We start from the raw sequence: 16,948 nt of genomic DNA, 5'->3' as shown, positions 1-16,948 counted from the left end.
AAAGTGTTCCCAGGATTGGGGTGGATTTGAAATGAACTAGAAGCAGGGCTAAGATTTGGAGAATATACCCATGTCCTCTGTCTCAGCCTTTTCAGAGAGGAGACTTGGCTGAAGTCACCTGGGACGTCAGGGAGCTGACTAGGCAAATGATGTCATCCCTGTCAATGAGTATTCCAGTAATCCTGCAATCATTGGTTTGTGTGAGTTCCCAGCTTATGCTTCTTTCAAATTCTCCTTCAGGGGACAGCAGGGTGACCTTGGGGAAGGAAGAGAGGGGAAGTTGATTTGCATGAAGCACCTTCTCTTCTTAATGGGTCAGAGAGGCATGAAAATGCCCAGGGACAGCATACTCTAGCCCAGGAGTCTGAGGAGCCTGCATCCTGTGACTTCCCCACCATGGCCTGTATGGTGCTTCTTCTTGGGCTCCTCACTTATGGCTCAGGTCAGGGGAAGGTACTCTTCATCCTTGAAGGGCACTTAAAATCAGGTTCTTGGGGTGACCCTTGTCTCCAGTAATAAAACTTGTTTCTCCTTTTGGTTTTAGGAGCAGATTCTCAGAATGTGGTGACCCCGGAGCCATCACTAACGATTTTTCCAGGAGGGACAGTCACACTTACCTGTGCCCTTAGTTCTGGTTCAGTCTCGACAGGTCACTACCCAAGCTGGTACCAGCAGACCCCAGGCCAGCCTCCTCACATGATTATCTACCACACAGAAAGCCACCCCTCAGGGGTCCCTGACCTCTTCTCTAGATCCATCTCTGGTGACAAAGCCAGCCTCACCATCACAGGGGCCCTGCCTGAGGATGAGGCTGACTATTACTGTGTGCTGTATTTTGATGGTTATACTTACACAGTGATTTAAACCAATGGGGGAAGTGCAACAAGAACCTCCTCGTGGGTCAGAACTGCTCAGTCTTAGAGGCAATAGAGAAAGTGCGGGGGGGGGGTAGCCAACAACACCATGGGAAGGGAGGCTCCCTGGCCCCATTCTCCTCTCCAGTGGTTCCTGGTCATATGCCCCATTCTCAACTTTACCAGGGTGTGTCCCATCTCTCCAGTGTGATCCCAAAAGTCCAGGCTTCATCCTTTCTACTCTGTTTATAGTTATGGGGAGGGGGTTCACGTCCAAAATATATCCACAAACAGGGAGATTCAGTGAGCTCACTGCTCCTTGTGAGATACTTCTTATTCAAATGACATTAATTATTATGTTCTGATTCAGTAATTTGATGATGGAGACCAAAGAATATGGAACATGTCTTCATCTGGATAGAAAATGAGGTGGATCCATAGCCCATGTGCTGTTCTTTTCCCCATGGCAGATGCTTCTAATCAGTGCGCTGTGAAGATGATGAAGGAGAAGAAACATTTGGAACAGTTCATTGTGAATGCTATCTGAGAGAGTTCATTCTCTTCTGATACCAATGCTCCACAATTTTTATTTCTTCTAATTTGCGTCTTCACTTAATTAACTATGGCAGTGTTCACTTTATTAATAGTGTTATTTAAAAACTCCTTGAAAAGTTAATGACAAATATGTGACATATTCGTAAAATTGCCTTTATTTTTTTTCTAATTTGGAAAGCATGTGCTCCTTGAGAAATTAAAAAATCCATCTATATGAGGAAGTCGGGTCACAGCAAGGGCATATAGCCCATTGATATTTTGTGGACTGATAGTGAGCTGAATGTTGGTCCTGCCCCAACATCATTTCCAGCCAGAGCCAAGGTTTGGCCAGTCGAAGTAGGGGGCACAGAGTGCCTTTCCAAGTTTCTGTTCAGTGAGGGCTCCTTGTTCTATAATTCCCCAATGTCACCAGGCTGAGGAATTAGCATCTGTGTGTACTTCTGTGGACTTAGAAAATGTAGACCATCTGGCTGGGCAGAGGGTCATGCTCACTGGTCCGTGGTCCCAGATCCAAGCAGTTGCTTCCTGCCTGGTGCCCCCCTGGGAGAAACTCTGAGGCTCATCTTCAGGCTCTAATCTAAGAACCAAGGATACAATAGATTCTCCAGGAGGAAAAATTTCATGTAAGTAGTCCTCCCCTTTTGGTCACTGGAGAAGACAAAAGAGGCCTGGCCACTCAGCCCCAGCTTGGCACTCAGACACCTCTGTCCCCAAGGCCTGGACTTCTGTCATCATGCTCCCTTCTCACTGTTAATGCACAGAGAAGCCTCAGAGAACTGAGTTTGACATGTGTCATAATCAGATGACAAAAAGGGACAAGAAAATGATGTGATCCTCAGAGGGGACTGCTGGTGAAGGATCAATGAGGATGGAGTTGGAGTTGGAGGGAGATCCTGTAGCTATAGGTCTGATCCCTGGAAGGAGACATGGAAGGGAGTCTCAGGTAGGAAGAGCCTGGGGCCACAGGTCTGTGCATGTCAACAGGGATGTGGAAGGTCCTGGCACCTGAGGGGCATTTGTGGAGCCTTCTTCCCCCAGAAAAAGCCAGACTCAGTGATCCCTCAGCTGACATTTGCCTGCAACCAACAAAGGAGCAGTGGGGCTGTCAGTTACCTAGAGTCCTACCTGAAGGGTTTCCTGGGAGGGAGAACTGAGACCTTCGCTTCCAGGGCCACTGCAACTGACATTTGCTACTGTTTGCCATCCTCAGGACAAGGGCTGTGCTGTCCTGCATCTGCCTCCTCTTCCACGTGGACTCCAAATTATGTGAAGCTGAGGTGCCTCAGGGCATTAGAGGTTTTGTCCCTTGCATATCTCTACAGGCACAGAGACCAGTGCCTCTGCCACAAGCCACCTGCCTGGGAGGGAAGGGTCTGTGGGAGAGCCACCCCTCTTTACAGTCAGGTTCTTACAGGCCACAATGCAGTCCTCAGAGCCTGGAGTATCAGTCACTGCAGCCCTTCTTATCTCTGAATTATTATAAATTTTCCACACTTTCACACCATGATCACCATATAACACAGGACAACACACACATCACCTGCCTCCCACCTGCTCTCTTGCCTGATCTCACCCATGTAAGTTAGGGCATCCCCATCTCTGTGGGTATCGTCCTCCAACCACTTGACACTCTGGAACATCCTTCCCTCTCTCACAGCTTAAGGTACAGTCGGTCACCTCCTTGTGTCCTACCTGAGGACATGTGATTTTCCCTCCTTCCTCTGCTCTCATCTTCCTCCACGGGGGACCTGGGTCCCCATTTGAGTCTGGATCCATGGATTCCTCCACTAATACAGGAATTCTTCTCATCTCTGGGCTGCAGTCTGAGGACGAGGCTGACTATTACTGTGCTGTAGGTCACTGGACTGGGTGCAGCTATACCCACTCACAGTGTCTCAGACAATGAGGCAGTGAGACAAAACCCTTGGGCCCAGAGAATATGACTTATTTTCAGAGATAAAATTAAGTAGAGGCACATGTGTCCTTTTTCCAGGATCCTGGTCTTGTCTGTGATGACTCAGCTTCCCTCAGTGTCTGGGGCCCTGGGTCAGAGTGTCATAATCTCCTGGCCTAGTATCATCTCCAAATCATGTATGGAATGACCCCAAACTCCTCATCCATGGTAATTACTATTACAATTCACTCTCAGGGGACAGAGATCCATTTTTTGCCTCCAAGGCTGGAAGCCTGGGATCCATCATTATCAATGGACTCAAGGCTGTTTGTTACAACTCAGTGTGGCTCAAGGTTCTCAGTGCTAACACGGTTCTCTTGCCCATGGGACACTGAGTCACATTCCTAGTTACTTCTCTGCCAAAAGCATGAACCACACAGCACCTGGCTACTCAGCTCTGGCTGTGATTTTTCTTATTCTTTTTTTTTTTTTTTTTGACACTCTTGGCCGGTGTCCATCCAGGGACACTGTTTGGGAGTAAGGTTCTTTCTCTTCTTTCTATCCTCAGAGTCATCCAGGCCAGCCCATTTCTACACAAAGAGTCTCAAAGGAAATAGAAATTCCTTGTCTTCAGGAATTGGGACAGTTTCTTCTCAGCTTATGTACATTCAATAATTTTCTTCTGAATTGTCAATAAATGAAATTTTCTGTGGGCTCTGAGTCTCTCTTTGGGCTTCAGCATCATCCTTGCCTGGCTTGATGTGTATGTCAGCTCTGTTTGCATCTGGAAAGAAGATTACCTTAGCTATAACCAGATGACCAGTTTGTTCATTTTCTGATGTTTGCAGGAAATACTTAAAATTTTGAGTAAAAATACTCAAAAATCTTGAAAGGTAAACAAAGAAAACAAACTAAGAAAACAAAACAAAACAAAACAAAATGATAACATTCTAGAGAAACACCTGCAGGTGAATGTTTATAGAAACTGTTCATAACACAAAGCGTGAAAGCAAAAAAAATCTGCACACTGATTTTTATACCAGCTTTTATATAATGACTAAGACTTGAGGTAACAAAAATGTCCTCTAATATATTGTATATTCATTCACTGGGGTTTTTTTTTTAAAGATTTTATTTATTTATTTGACACAGAGAGATCACAAGTAGGCAGAGAGGCAGGCAGAGAGAGAGGAAGGGAAGCAAAGCAGGCTCCCTGCTGAGCAAAGAGCCCGATGCGGGACTCAATCCCAGGACCCCGAGATCATGACCTGAGCCGAAGGCAGCGGCTTAACCCACTGAGCCACCCAGGCGCCCCCATTCACTGGGATCTTAATCAAAATTTAAAATAAAGTAACTCTTGAGTCAAAAAATATACATGAATTTTAAATACATATTTCTCAAGGAAGAAGAACATATAAAAGGTTCATTCTTATTGTTGTTATTGTATTACAGTTTAGTAGAGCAGGAATCTAGAAGTGTTAGAAAGTTAAAAATGTTAGGAGGAAGAAAGAGGAAGCATTTAGAGGAATGTTAGAAAGTTGTAAGTTAGAGGAAAAGTTAGAGGAAGGAGGATGAAGAGGGTGAATGTGTGAAGCACAGTAATTGCATTTACGGTGGTGTCACTCTTGTACATGACACTGTGATGATGGTCACATTACACTGCTACATAATCACAGCTCACTAAAATCTAGGGCAGAGTAACAGTACCTTAGTGCATGCATACAAAGTCATTTAGGAGATGGGGTGTCCATGATGGATTGCACAGTGTGACATTATACCATCTGCTGCTACAAATTTGTGAACTAATCTCACTGAAGGGGTGGCACAGAAAGGTCCTGACTTGAGGGACTTTGCAAAGGAGGGGAATCTGTAGGTCCAAAGAGAAAACTGATTGTATGTGAGCCCCTTACTCCAAATGAGGCAGTTGTGTCCCATGGCATAAGTGATCAATAATTATGATGTTTCTGGTTTGTGTCTGCAATTGAGCAGTGAGATCAATGGTCAGAGATGGTGAAAGCCAGTGTTCTCCCTTCAGGAAGGGAAGGTCAAATTTTATGTGGGTCTCACCTTCTTCATAGCCAATGATATGGTCAGGTTCATGCTTGTGGTTTTATATATGGTTGTAAGTCACACTTCAGCTGCAACCATCAAGAAATTTTGAACAATAAAGATTTATTATTTGCAAGACCTGGATTACACAGCAGACCTTGGGCCACATAGAAACGTCATAGGCAGTGGAAAAGCCAGCCTGAACCCTCCCACCAGGAATGTGGAAAGAGACTCAGCTGACAGAATAAGGAGCTGGGGATGTGAGACACAGAGAGAGACAGAGAGACCAACTTTCTTGGGTCCCACACTGAGTGTTCATGGGGGAAGGTGTGCTAGTGTACCTGGTGTACCACCCACAGCAGTGACTCTGACCAAGTCTGGTTCAGGGGTGACTTCCATTGTTATTTCTTCTGTCAGTATCTGTCAGTACAGGATTTTCCTCAGACCACTCATCTGACAGTATCACATGTTTGGGTTCAGTTAAAATTTAGACAAATCCATTGCTAGTGTAGTCTCACTCTGTTAATGTTGCACTGGATAAATTTCATACTCAGAGATAAATGGCTCTTAATGAAGAATTTAAATGAGGATGAAAAGTTGATTCAGGCTATGCCCTCAGGAGAGTGCAGAATGACTCAGAGATGCTTCTAATATGAGTGTTTTAATTTGAGGTTGGGATTCAGGCCCCACTTGCAGGTTGGAATTGTGTTTTCTACTCTAGAATCAACCAACAAGTACGAAAATTAGAAGTATTACTATTTACAATAACATTAATAACACGAAACATATAAGAATAAATCTGAGAGAATTTGAAAATTTTATGGACTAAAAACTAAATAAAATATTCCTAAGAAACATTAAAGGTATAAGTAAACTACAAATACATCTTTCTCGTGGGTCAAATATTCAATGTGGTGGAGATAACAATTCTCCCAGAACTGACTGATACCTTTGTTGCAAAAACTTCTAGTATATGCACTTGCAATGGTGGGGAAGTTCAGAAAAAAGAAAAAAGAAGAAGAAGAAGAAGAAGAAGAAGAAGAAGAAGAAGAAGAAGAAGAAGAAGAAGAAGGAGGAGGAGGAGGAGGAGGAGGAGGAGGAGGAGGAGGAGGAGGAGGAGGAGGAGGAGGAGGAGGAGGAGGAGGAGGAGGAAGGGGAGGGGAGGGGGAGGGGAAGGGGGAGGAGAAGGGAGAAGAAGAAGAGAATGAGGAGGAGGAGGAGGAGGAAGAAGGAGGAGAAGGAGGAGAAGGAGGAGAAGGAGAAGGAACACTAAAAAATCTGTGACTGGATTTTAGCCCTGGGATAATCCTGCACTCTGTCCACAGGGCCTGACTGTGACTGAGGAGGAGGAAGCTTAGGAAATGTTTTGATGTCAGAGGAAGTGAATCTGGGTATGGCATGGGCATACTGCTTTTGCCTACAACATAGATGGGTAGTGGACCTGCTGTCTTGAGGGCTGATTCAAAGAGTGGGTGCAGAAGGCCTGGGAGTGGGGGCACATGGGCACGGAGTCTGTGCAGAAACCCACAATGTGTGTCTGTGCTGATAGTTCTGTTCATCACCTCAACTTGGTAAAGGACCCTGTGACTTGTGACCTGTTGGAGAATTGTAACCAAAAGGACACTTTACAGGGATGCCTGGGTGTCTCAGTGGGTTAAAGCCTCTGCCATCGGCTCAGGTCATGATCATGCCTACCTCTGCCTACTTGTGATCTCTGTCTGTCAAATAAATAAATAAAATATTTTTTAAAAGGCACTTTACTGAAGAAGGCATGATCTGATTCAGAAGCTCTGATTTTACTTCCAAATGTTCCAAATGGAACCTGCACCCATAGTTCCTGAGAAGACTGTCTGAAGAAACTAATCATAGAATAGATCACCTCCCACAAATGCTCTGGACTATGTTATAAAAGCATGTGGGTGTATCCCTACAACATATGGGATGTCGTTTGCCTGGACTTGTGGGTGTGTATGTAGTGAGAAGTATGCTTATGGGGGAAATTCTGTGTTTCCTGACATAGGCTTCCTCAAGACTCAGATTCTTACAGCTTCTGTTGGACTCAGGATTCAGATTCCCCTGCTCCCCAACACTTATCGTAGATTATTCCAGAGAAAAGGACCCAGGAAGGGACCAGAAATTTGGAGGTTATGATATAGATATGGAACTGAGAAATAGACTGAGACAACTGTGCCTTAGTTGTGGGACCTAAGGAACAAGACTATGGATTGTCTACACCACCTTCTGGATTCGCCTCCTCCTCACTGTCCCTAACACAACACAGGTAAGGGATCCTGATGCTCATGCTCATGGAGGCATCCCTCCCCAGCTGTGCTTCACTCCCTCCACTGTGTGGACCCTGCCCTGGGCTCACAGCACCTCTTCCTGCTGACCTGGCCTTCCTCAGGGACTGGGATCCCAGCACAGAAAGTCATTATCTACTGCCCTGGAAGAAGCAACCACAATGTGGCTGAAAGGTATAATTTTGACTCATCATCACTTGAGATATGTCCTCAAAACTCTGGACCCATAGCAACAAATATATACTCTTGGGATATTGGTTCTCTTTATTGTCTCCATGTCACTCTTGATTGCATCTTAAGGATGAAGCTGAACACCATGAACCAGCACAATGAAAATTTCCTAGTACCATTCTTGTGCATCAGGCATGGGGAGAAATGAAATTCATGCTTCATGAGCACAGCAGCCAATTTCATCTCTATATGCAGACAATGTTAGGTTGATTCTTCTTTTTTTGTCAGTGTTTCCTCATCTGATCAAGAGAGGAAATGAAAAATTAGTTTATATCTGGGCTTCTATGAGTCCCACCCCCTCCATACATACAATGAGTGCAGGTACAGCTGGAGATTACTCTGTTTATACTCAGGTTTAAGCCATCTCATACTCAGTATTTCAAAGCTTTTTGCAACCTTGTTGGCAGTCCCACATTTTATTCTCTGAATTCTCAAGTGATATAGGCTTTGGATAAAGTGAGCAGAGTCCCCAAATATCCCCTCACCATATAGATTTTTTTAAAGATAGATTATTTATTTGATTGTTTGTTTGTTTAGAGGAAGCAAGAATGTGAGGTGAGGGACAGATGAAGAGAGAGAATAACCAAGCAGACTCTCATGACCCTGAGATTATCATCTGAGCTAAAATCAAATGCCGGGCACTCAACTAACTGGACCACCCAACACCACTCTCATATTTTATATTGTTTTCGTTCTGGTTTCCAGGCTCTGCAGACACATCTGTCCATAATACCGGGGTCTGAGCTCCAGAAATTTATAATTTACAGCAGAAGCAGCAGCAGTACATGGATGAATATTATGGCCTGGCAAGAAAAGCATCCAGTTTGACACCCTAGAAGCATGTAAGAAATGTGACCTGGACCTGGGAGTTTTTGTTTCATTTCCTCCCAATTAGAATCTCAAGCTTCAGGTCTATCAAGGAATGGAAAAATAAGTTCCTTTATTTCCTGTCCTAAAACGAAGCTGACCTCTGAAAGCAGGCATGGGACAATGTGGCCACAATGTTCCAGATCTGTGAGTAATCAAGATGCAATCTCCCTCCATTCCCTGTGTGTCCTTCACTCCCCGGACATGTGCTGCATCTAAGTACACATCGTCTACAAACTGTCCTCATTCTCCCAAGTCTATTCCTTGCCAACAACACTTTGTGATACTGTCTCATACTGACAGAAATTTCTTGATGCCAGGGTGGGTATAGGAGTCACTTAAGGATTTGACAAGAAGACACAGGATCTGATAAAGTTAATGAAGAAAACTCCAGATGCTTCACTGAACATGAATGAGGCAGAGGGTGGAGGAGATCCATGGGAAAGGCTGCAGCTGTTGGAGGAGATTGGGCTGACTCAGCTAGTTTGGGGAGGAAGGAGATACTGAAGAATGGAGTGTGATTTTAAGGCTGCCTTTAGGAACTGGATGGGATGTGTGTGAGCCCTTTGGGAGAAGCTTTGTGGGCAAGGGTGTAGGGATGAGTCCCCAAGCTCACCCCTATGTGCAAAGTATCAGCAGCCTTCTGCTTACTCAGTGTTATCACGGGGCATTCCTCTGCAGATAACAAGGAGGGGGTTGGGCGGTTAGGGGCTTCTTGGTAGGCTCTTTTAGATAGTTATCCAAGATTTCCTTTCTCATGACCCTCTTTTCCCCATGCTGATTTCCACATAGGGATAAAATATACCAGCATTCCCACATAACACATCTTCTCAACAAGGTCTCCAGAATGAGAGAACTGCCTTCCTGGACCCACTAAATAGGAATCCCAGCCTTCTGGAGGACTCAGGCAGAAAATCCACACCATCTTCTTTGATATCACCACGGTGATATCAGAATGGGAATTGTCTGATTTCTTGGTTGAAACTCAAAGATCATCCCTGGAGTTGGAGCTGGGATCAATCATGTGTTGACATGCCTTGGAGATGTGGGCCCAGATAAGAAAGGGAAATGTTAGAATGTTTACTCAAGGTTCCTCATCATAGACATCACTCAGCACTCCACCAATGATGCCGTCCACCCTCACCACTAGTTCCTGTTAGTATTGTGCACTGAGAACTAGCCAGGGGACAGGGACCATGGGTTGCTTTCTCATAAAGTTGTATTTCCTACCCCCAGACATTTCTAATGTCTTATAAAACATAAGACATCTCATGACCACCTGTGGTTTTCTCTTATATGTGTCCCCCTATCAGATGAGGACCAGTCTCAGAGGTCTAGCACAGATCACTCTTGACACATACTCCATGAAGGGTCCCCTTCTTCTGCCATCCCAGTAAGTGATCTTCCAGGTCACCTCAGAGTCATTGATGAGAGTCTACACCTCACAGGGCTCTGGTCACAGGCAGTACTCTCACACTCACCTTCTTCTATGTCCTGGGAGTAGGAATCAGAGTTAGCCTGACTCAAAGAGCCATATATCTGAGTCTCATACAAATAGACAATGTACAAGTGTGAATATTTGATTGAACTCCTATATTAATGAGGATACCAATAAAATGGTGATGCTTAAAAAGCAGGTAAAAAATCAAAGTATGTGCAGTTCACCAAGGAAATAGGTTTTGAAGAAATATTTTGTTATGTTGGAAATACACTGCTAATTTTAACAAGTGAGAAATCACATAAAAGGAAAAAAATGCTTGTCCTCCATGAATAGAGGCATGTCTTCATGGGGGCAAGTCAGTGCTCTTCACTTAATTCTGACCTAAAAGGAATCTGTGTAGAGACACCACCTCAACTCTGACCCATAAACAACCAAGAGAACCATAGACAAACTCATTCTGAAGCGTCTGAGTAGAGCATGTAGACTTCCCTGAGGTGATATGATGTGATACCAGGAACACCTGGACAGGTCTTAACGCAGGGGGTAGTGGGCAGAGGGGTGGGGAGGCAGGAGCTGTGTTTGATGGACTCGGGGCCCCTGTCATACAATGGTGTGCTGGAGGCTGGGCACTAGGGGGCGCACATGGCCCATTTCTGAGGGGTCACAGTGATCAGCACTGGGACCTGCCATCTGGAACTGCCTGTGACAAGTTTCATATCTGTGACCATCCAGCTCCCTGGCCCCACATCTTCAGGCAGAGGAATGTGACCCAAGGTCACTGAGGAGTCAGAAAGTTGAGGATCTCATTTGCATGGATAGGCCCTCCCTCTCCCATAGAATGAAGATGGGTAGATTATAGGAGGCTCTGTTCAGCTGTGGGGACACAGAAGGCAGGATCTGCGATGACTTCCACCATTGTCTGGTGCCCTCTCCTACTGAACCTCCTTGCTCACTGCACAGGTGACTGGATGTGGGGAAAGGGGAAGGGGTCCTGGGAAGACATATGTTGTTCTATTTCCTCCTCTTGTCTCTATACTCCAGCATCATTCCCTCCGTATCTCTCCCCCTTGCAGGGTCCTGGGCCCAGTCTTTGCTAATTCAGCCACCTTCTGTGTCTGGGTCCCTGGGCCAGACAGTCACCATCTCCTGCACTGGAAGCAGCTCCAACATTGGGAATTGTGCTCCTAACTGGTACCAAAAGCTCCCAGGCACATCCCCCAAAACCGTCATCTATTGTGATGATAGCAGACCTTCTGAGATCCCCAAATGATTCTCTGGCTCCAGGTCTGGCAGCTTGGGCACCCTGACCATCACTGGTCTCCAGGCTGGGGATAAGGCTATTACTGCTCAGCATGGGACAATAATCTCAGTGCTCACACAGTGCTCCAGACCTGTAGGGAAGTGAGAAAAAAGCCTGCCCTCCTCACAGTGATGGGGTTTCCATGTGAAGACCCAATCTTCTGCCTTGACCACTGCTTCCCTTTTTGTTTGACATAAAACTGGTGTCTAAAACCTGCCCCAGTTAACTTTCTTTAGTATGTATTCTGGTCTTCTCAATTCTGTTGCTGAAGCCTGCCCTTGTAGATGCACATCGTATGTTTTATGCAAAACTGAACCTAAATTTCTGGATGCTGGCTAGGTTGCTCCAGGAACAGACTCCCTGAAGATTGTGCTAATGATTGAGGGCTGTCATGGTGTAATAACACAGCCTAGATGGATAAATCAATATATTATTATTTTCTCACAGTTCTGGAGGCTGATTGTCCAAGTTCAACGTGTTATCAGTTTTGATTTTTTTTTTTTTTTGAGGTCTTCTCTTTGGTTTGCATATGGTCAAGTGTTTTTGGGTTCTCACATAATCTTTCCTCTGCATCCTCAAATCTAGAGTCTCTACCTCTTTTTATAAAGACACCAGCCCTATTTATTAGGACAGCAACCTTATGACCTCATTTACCCATAATTACATCCTTCAATGCCTTGTCTCCAAATATGACAGTATGAGTTAGGGTTTCCATATCAGATTTTGAGAGGACACAGTTCAGTTTATGTCAAGGGGTGAGGCCAGACACCAGACCCACAGAGTCCCCTGTGCCTGCCTCAGGATACCAAATGTCCAGATCCCTCACTACATTCCAGACTTAGGTCTAGGAGCTCAGCTTACCGTGCAGGAAATACAGGGTGGGTCCCTATGCTCAGAAAGCTGACATTACCTAGGGAAAGAGAAAGGACACACAAGGAAAATATATTGTGTCTCAAACTGACTTCCCAAATGGGGATGAAATGTCTCTGCAGTCCCAGGTAATAACCACAGAACAAAGCTTCTGGATGAGAGGAACTGGACCTCCCTGGCCCACAGATCAAGAACCCTAGCTTTCAGGATGACTGGACCAGATCACTCCACCGTCTTCCCTGACAACATGGTGACCAGGGAGGGGATTGTCTGATTGGTTTAGGTAATACAGGACATGTTTTGTTGACTAACCATGTAGCTGAGAGATTTGGGGTCCAAATAGGAGAGGAAAATGATGGAAGTTTCACCAAATAGCTCCTGACCATCTGCATTCTCTTCCCTTCAGCTTTCTTCTTCTTTTTTTTTTCAGACAAATTAGATTTTATTTATTTATTTATATTATATTTTGTTCACCCTTTTTGAAATTCGGGTTGGGATATAGACTATGGACTGTGGTATCTGGGGTACAGGACACAGGCCTGGCTGTTCCCATCCCATAAAACTATGCATTGTCCCCCTGAGCAGTCTGTTGTCCCTGCACCCATTCAATTCCAGGGCAAGATATCCTCACTTCCAAGCACAATGTGCTGATCTGAAATTAAGGCGGACTCATGAGAGGCAGAAAGCAGAAAAAATGTTGCTCATAGGATGGCCTCCTATTCCAAGAGGTAGGAATAAGGTAAAGGATTTCCCAGAAACTTCAGTGTGGCCACATCCAAACACACCACACCTGGCTCCTCTCCTCCACCAGTCCCTCTGTCCAGTGAGGACCAGACTCAGATACAAGTACAGGAACCGCTTCCTTTGTCCACACACTTCGTACAGGCCTCCACCTGCTCCCAGGCTCCCTTGGTCACCTCTGTGTCCTTGCTGAGTGTCCCAACCTCATAGAGTCCTGGTCACAGGGATTGAAATCACAGTCTGTCTGACACTGATTCCACCATGACTTTGCCCCTCTGGGACACAAAGCCAACTATTAAGAGTTACAATTGAACTCTCCTGGTTTTTCCCCACCTTGAGCTCTTCTTGTCGGTGTCTTTCCAAAATGCTCCCTTTGTATTAATGCTATGTTATATCTTCAGGTCTTGTGTCATTTCTTTTTTTCCAAGTTCTAGTCTCTTCCTTATATTTTCAAACCCTCTCCACCAATCAGATCATGATCCCAAACAATCATCTCCTATCCATTGCCACACTAAAAGCACATGTGGAGTGGATTTCAGGAAAATGTTTACTTCCTAGGAATCATTCCAGGACCTAAGAAAAGTCATTCTGAGGTTAAATATTTCAGACTCAGACACAACACTGTGACTAGACTGGGTAGATTGGATAGAAGAATCCCTGCGACATTTCAGTCAATATCCTCCAAATGTGACTGATTGTAATTTTCAAAATATTACACTCATGACTCTCTTATAAATAGAGTATCAACACAGGTCACAAAATTTGACTCCTATCTTACTGATGCAGCCAGAAAAGTGGCAATGGATTTTAAATAACATTTTTAAAATAGAGTAATCAGATTCCACCAAGATATGTCAAAAAAAGGTGGGCAATTTCTGTGTTGAAGATGAGCTCTTTCATGTTTTAAAGGGTAGCAAATTATGAGCTTTGCATTTGATGGAAGGACCACTGGGTGTTGAATGTAAGTGATGAATCATGAAACCCTGCCTCTGAAACTAATAAAAAGTAAAATAAATAAAAATAATAAAAATTTGTAAATAAATTAAGAAATAAAATTTGAAAAAAAATAACTTTAGATTTATCTCCTCCTGTGAGAAAAATCATTAGCATGATTTCATGCGAAATGCTAAAGGAGGCCATCTAGACGTTAGAATGCCCCATATTAGACTTCCCATCTGATCTCCTCCAAAGGGAAACAATTTTCGCTCCATCCACATGCCCCTCAGCCTTTCCTGCTCCCCCTTTGCCACATAGCTCTGGCCTGTCTTCCTTTCCAGGAGCCTCCACACATCATGCTGAACCAGTGAGCAAGCCCATTGACCCGGCCAAACAAAGCCTACCTTGCTGGGATCCTCAGGCCCTTCTCTGCCTGAGTCTCATGGTTCTGAATGCTTATGCCCTTGTTGCAAGGTTCCTCTTCCCCTGGGTCATGTTATTTTTTTTTTTAAGTAATTTGTTTTAAAGTGTCCCTCTGCTTAAATTTTCTTAGTGCTTCCTACTGCCTTCCAGAGTTAGGGATCCACTTGGAACTCTTCTCCTCCTCCTCCTCCTCCTCCTCATTCTTCTCCTTCTTCTTCTCCTCCTCCTCCTCCTCCTCCTCCTCCTCCTCCTCCTCCTCCTCCTCCTCCTCCTCCTCCTTCTTCTTCTTCTTCTTCTTCTTTCTTCTTTTTAGATTTTATTTATTTATTTGACAGAGATCACAAGTAGGCAGAGAAGCAGGCAGAGAGAGAGAGGAGGAAGCAGGCTCCCTGCTGAGCAGAGAGCTCCATGTGGGGCTTGATCCAGGGACCTTGGGATCATGACCTGAGACTAAGGCAGAGGTCATCTCTGTCTCCCTCTGTTTATACCCACCAAGTGGACTCTTCATCTAAACCCAAGGGACCTTTGAGTCATGTCCTTGCCTCCTCTTCTGTCCTGTTGTCTCAGGTTCCCTTTTCCTGGGATCCCATCAGGCTCCATACCCTGATCCATGGGTGCAGCAGTACAGTCTCTGGTCTCTCTGAACCCAGTGGTGAAGGTGAGGTAGGGAGGTCCCTATTTGCCTCCCCTACTCTTGCTGCTTCTTCAGTGGAAGGTCCATGAGGCAGGGGGTGAAGCTGTCAGGCTCAGACTGGCTTCCACTGACAACCACTGCAGCCAAAACCAGGCAGGGGCCCAATCAATAGTTACCATTGCAGACATTTCCCTCAACACTCAGGCCACATGACTCTGGGCCTGGATGGGGACCTGAAGAGGGGAGAGTCAGCTGTGTACATGCTCCTTTCTCTGCCCCCACCCTGAGAGGAAACAATCAGCTCCACTCTCAGGTCTTTGGAGCTCTGATTTGTTTGCCCAGGGACCAAAAGGGGGCACTGTTGGCCTGTTCTGTGGTCCTTACACAGCTGCTCAGTGAGGACCATTCAACCAAAGGAAACTGTGCTTGGAGGCTGGGCCTGTGCTCCCTGATGGGGACTGTCTGGCCTTGCTGAGTCCACTGAGTAGGGACCTGTGTGTGATCTCAGCCCTCTCCCCAAGGCTGAAGCCAACTGCTATCACTCTTAGTGTGTGGTGTGAGCTGAGCTCCAGTACCAGGGCTCAAGGAAGGGCTGGGCAGTCATTGGATGGACACCATGTGCATGGACAGCCCCTCCTATGACAGAGGATGGAGGAGGAAAGGAGATTGGGGATAGCCCATCCCACTGTGGGGACTGGAACCTGTGACACCATGGCCTGGATTTTTAGCCCTTTGCCCTACTCTGTCACTGCACAAGTATGGATTGGCCTCAGAGATACAGACCAACTTATGAGCCTATGTCAGCCACTCTGGCTTAGAAGTTTGGATAAATTTGACAGATGCTGGCGAGGATGCGGAGAAAGGGGAACCCTCCTACACTGTTGGTGGGAATGCAAGCTGGTGCAACCACTCTGGAAAACAGCATGGAGGTTCCTCAAAATGTTGAAAATAGAACTACCCTATGACCCAGCAATTGCACTGCTGGGTATTTACCCTAAAGATACAAACGTAGTGATCCGAAGAGGCATGTGCACCCGAATGTTTATAGCAGCAATGTCTACAATAGCCAAACTATGGAAAGAACCTAGAGTCCATCTACAGACGAATGGATAAAGAAGATGTGGTATATATACACAATGGAATACTATGCAGCCATCAAAAGAAATGAAATCTTGCCATTTGCGACGACGTGGATGGAACTAGAGGGTATCATGCTTAGCGAAATAAGTCAATCAGAGAAAGATAACTATCATATGATCTCCCTGATATGAGGGAGAGGAGATGCAACATGGGGGGTTGAGGGGGTAGGAGAAGAGTAAATGAAACAAGATGGGATTGGGAGGGAGACAAACCATAAGTGACTCTTAATCTCACAAAACAAACTGAGGGTTGATGGGGGAAGGGGGTTGGGAGGGGGGGGTGGGGTTATGGATATTGGGGAGGGTATATGCTATGGTGAGTGCTGTGAAGTGTGTAAACCTGGTGATTCGCAGACCTGTACCCCTGGGGATAAAAATATATGTTTATAAAAATAAAATAAAATAAAATTACACACACACACACACACACACACACACACACAAAAGAAGTTTGGATAAATTTAATCTGGTCCCTGATGAATCACCCTTAAATGTGTTTGCAGGTTCCTTGTCCCAGTCTATGCTGACTCAGCCGCCCTCTCTCTCTCTCTGCATCCCAGGGATCACCAGTCAGATTCACCTGCACCATGAACAGTGTGGAGACTTCTGCCTTATCCTGGTTCCAGCAGCAGCCAGGAAGCCCTCCCGAGCGTCTGCTGAGGTAATACTCAGGCTCAGCATTTCTCTGGGATCCTTAGCCACATCTTTGGCTCC

The 16,948-nt window shown here is 45.4% G+C and overlaps 1 long non-coding RNA gene and 1 gene segment (V, D, J or C); both read left to right on the top strand.

Annotated features, from left to right (window-relative positions):
• The first annotated feature begins 288 nt into the window (after positions 1–288).
• LOC125081795 (immunoglobulin lambda variable 8-61-like) lies at positions 289–864 on the top strand. The segment is given in 2 exon segments: positions 289–442; positions 545–864. Coding segments are annotated over 2 exon segments (366 nt in total).
• Positions 865–11,072: 10,208 nt separating this feature from the next.
• Positions 11,073–11,364, top strand: LOC125081659 (uncharacterized). The gene is made up of 2 exons (XR_007121770.1): positions 11,073–11,151; positions 11,265–11,364. It is a non-coding gene; the product is annotated as an uncharacterized LOC125081659 (long non-coding RNA).
• Positions 11,365–16,948: the final 5,584 nt, after the last annotated feature.

This window comes from Lutra lutra, chromosome 12, assembly GCF_902655055.1.
Source record: "Lutra lutra chromosome 12, mLutLut1.2, whole genome shotgun sequence".
Taxonomy (NCBI): Eukaryota; Metazoa; Chordata; class Mammalia; order Carnivora; family Mustelidae; genus Lutra; species Lutra lutra.
This window is presented reverse-complemented; position numbering and strand designations above follow the sequence as displayed.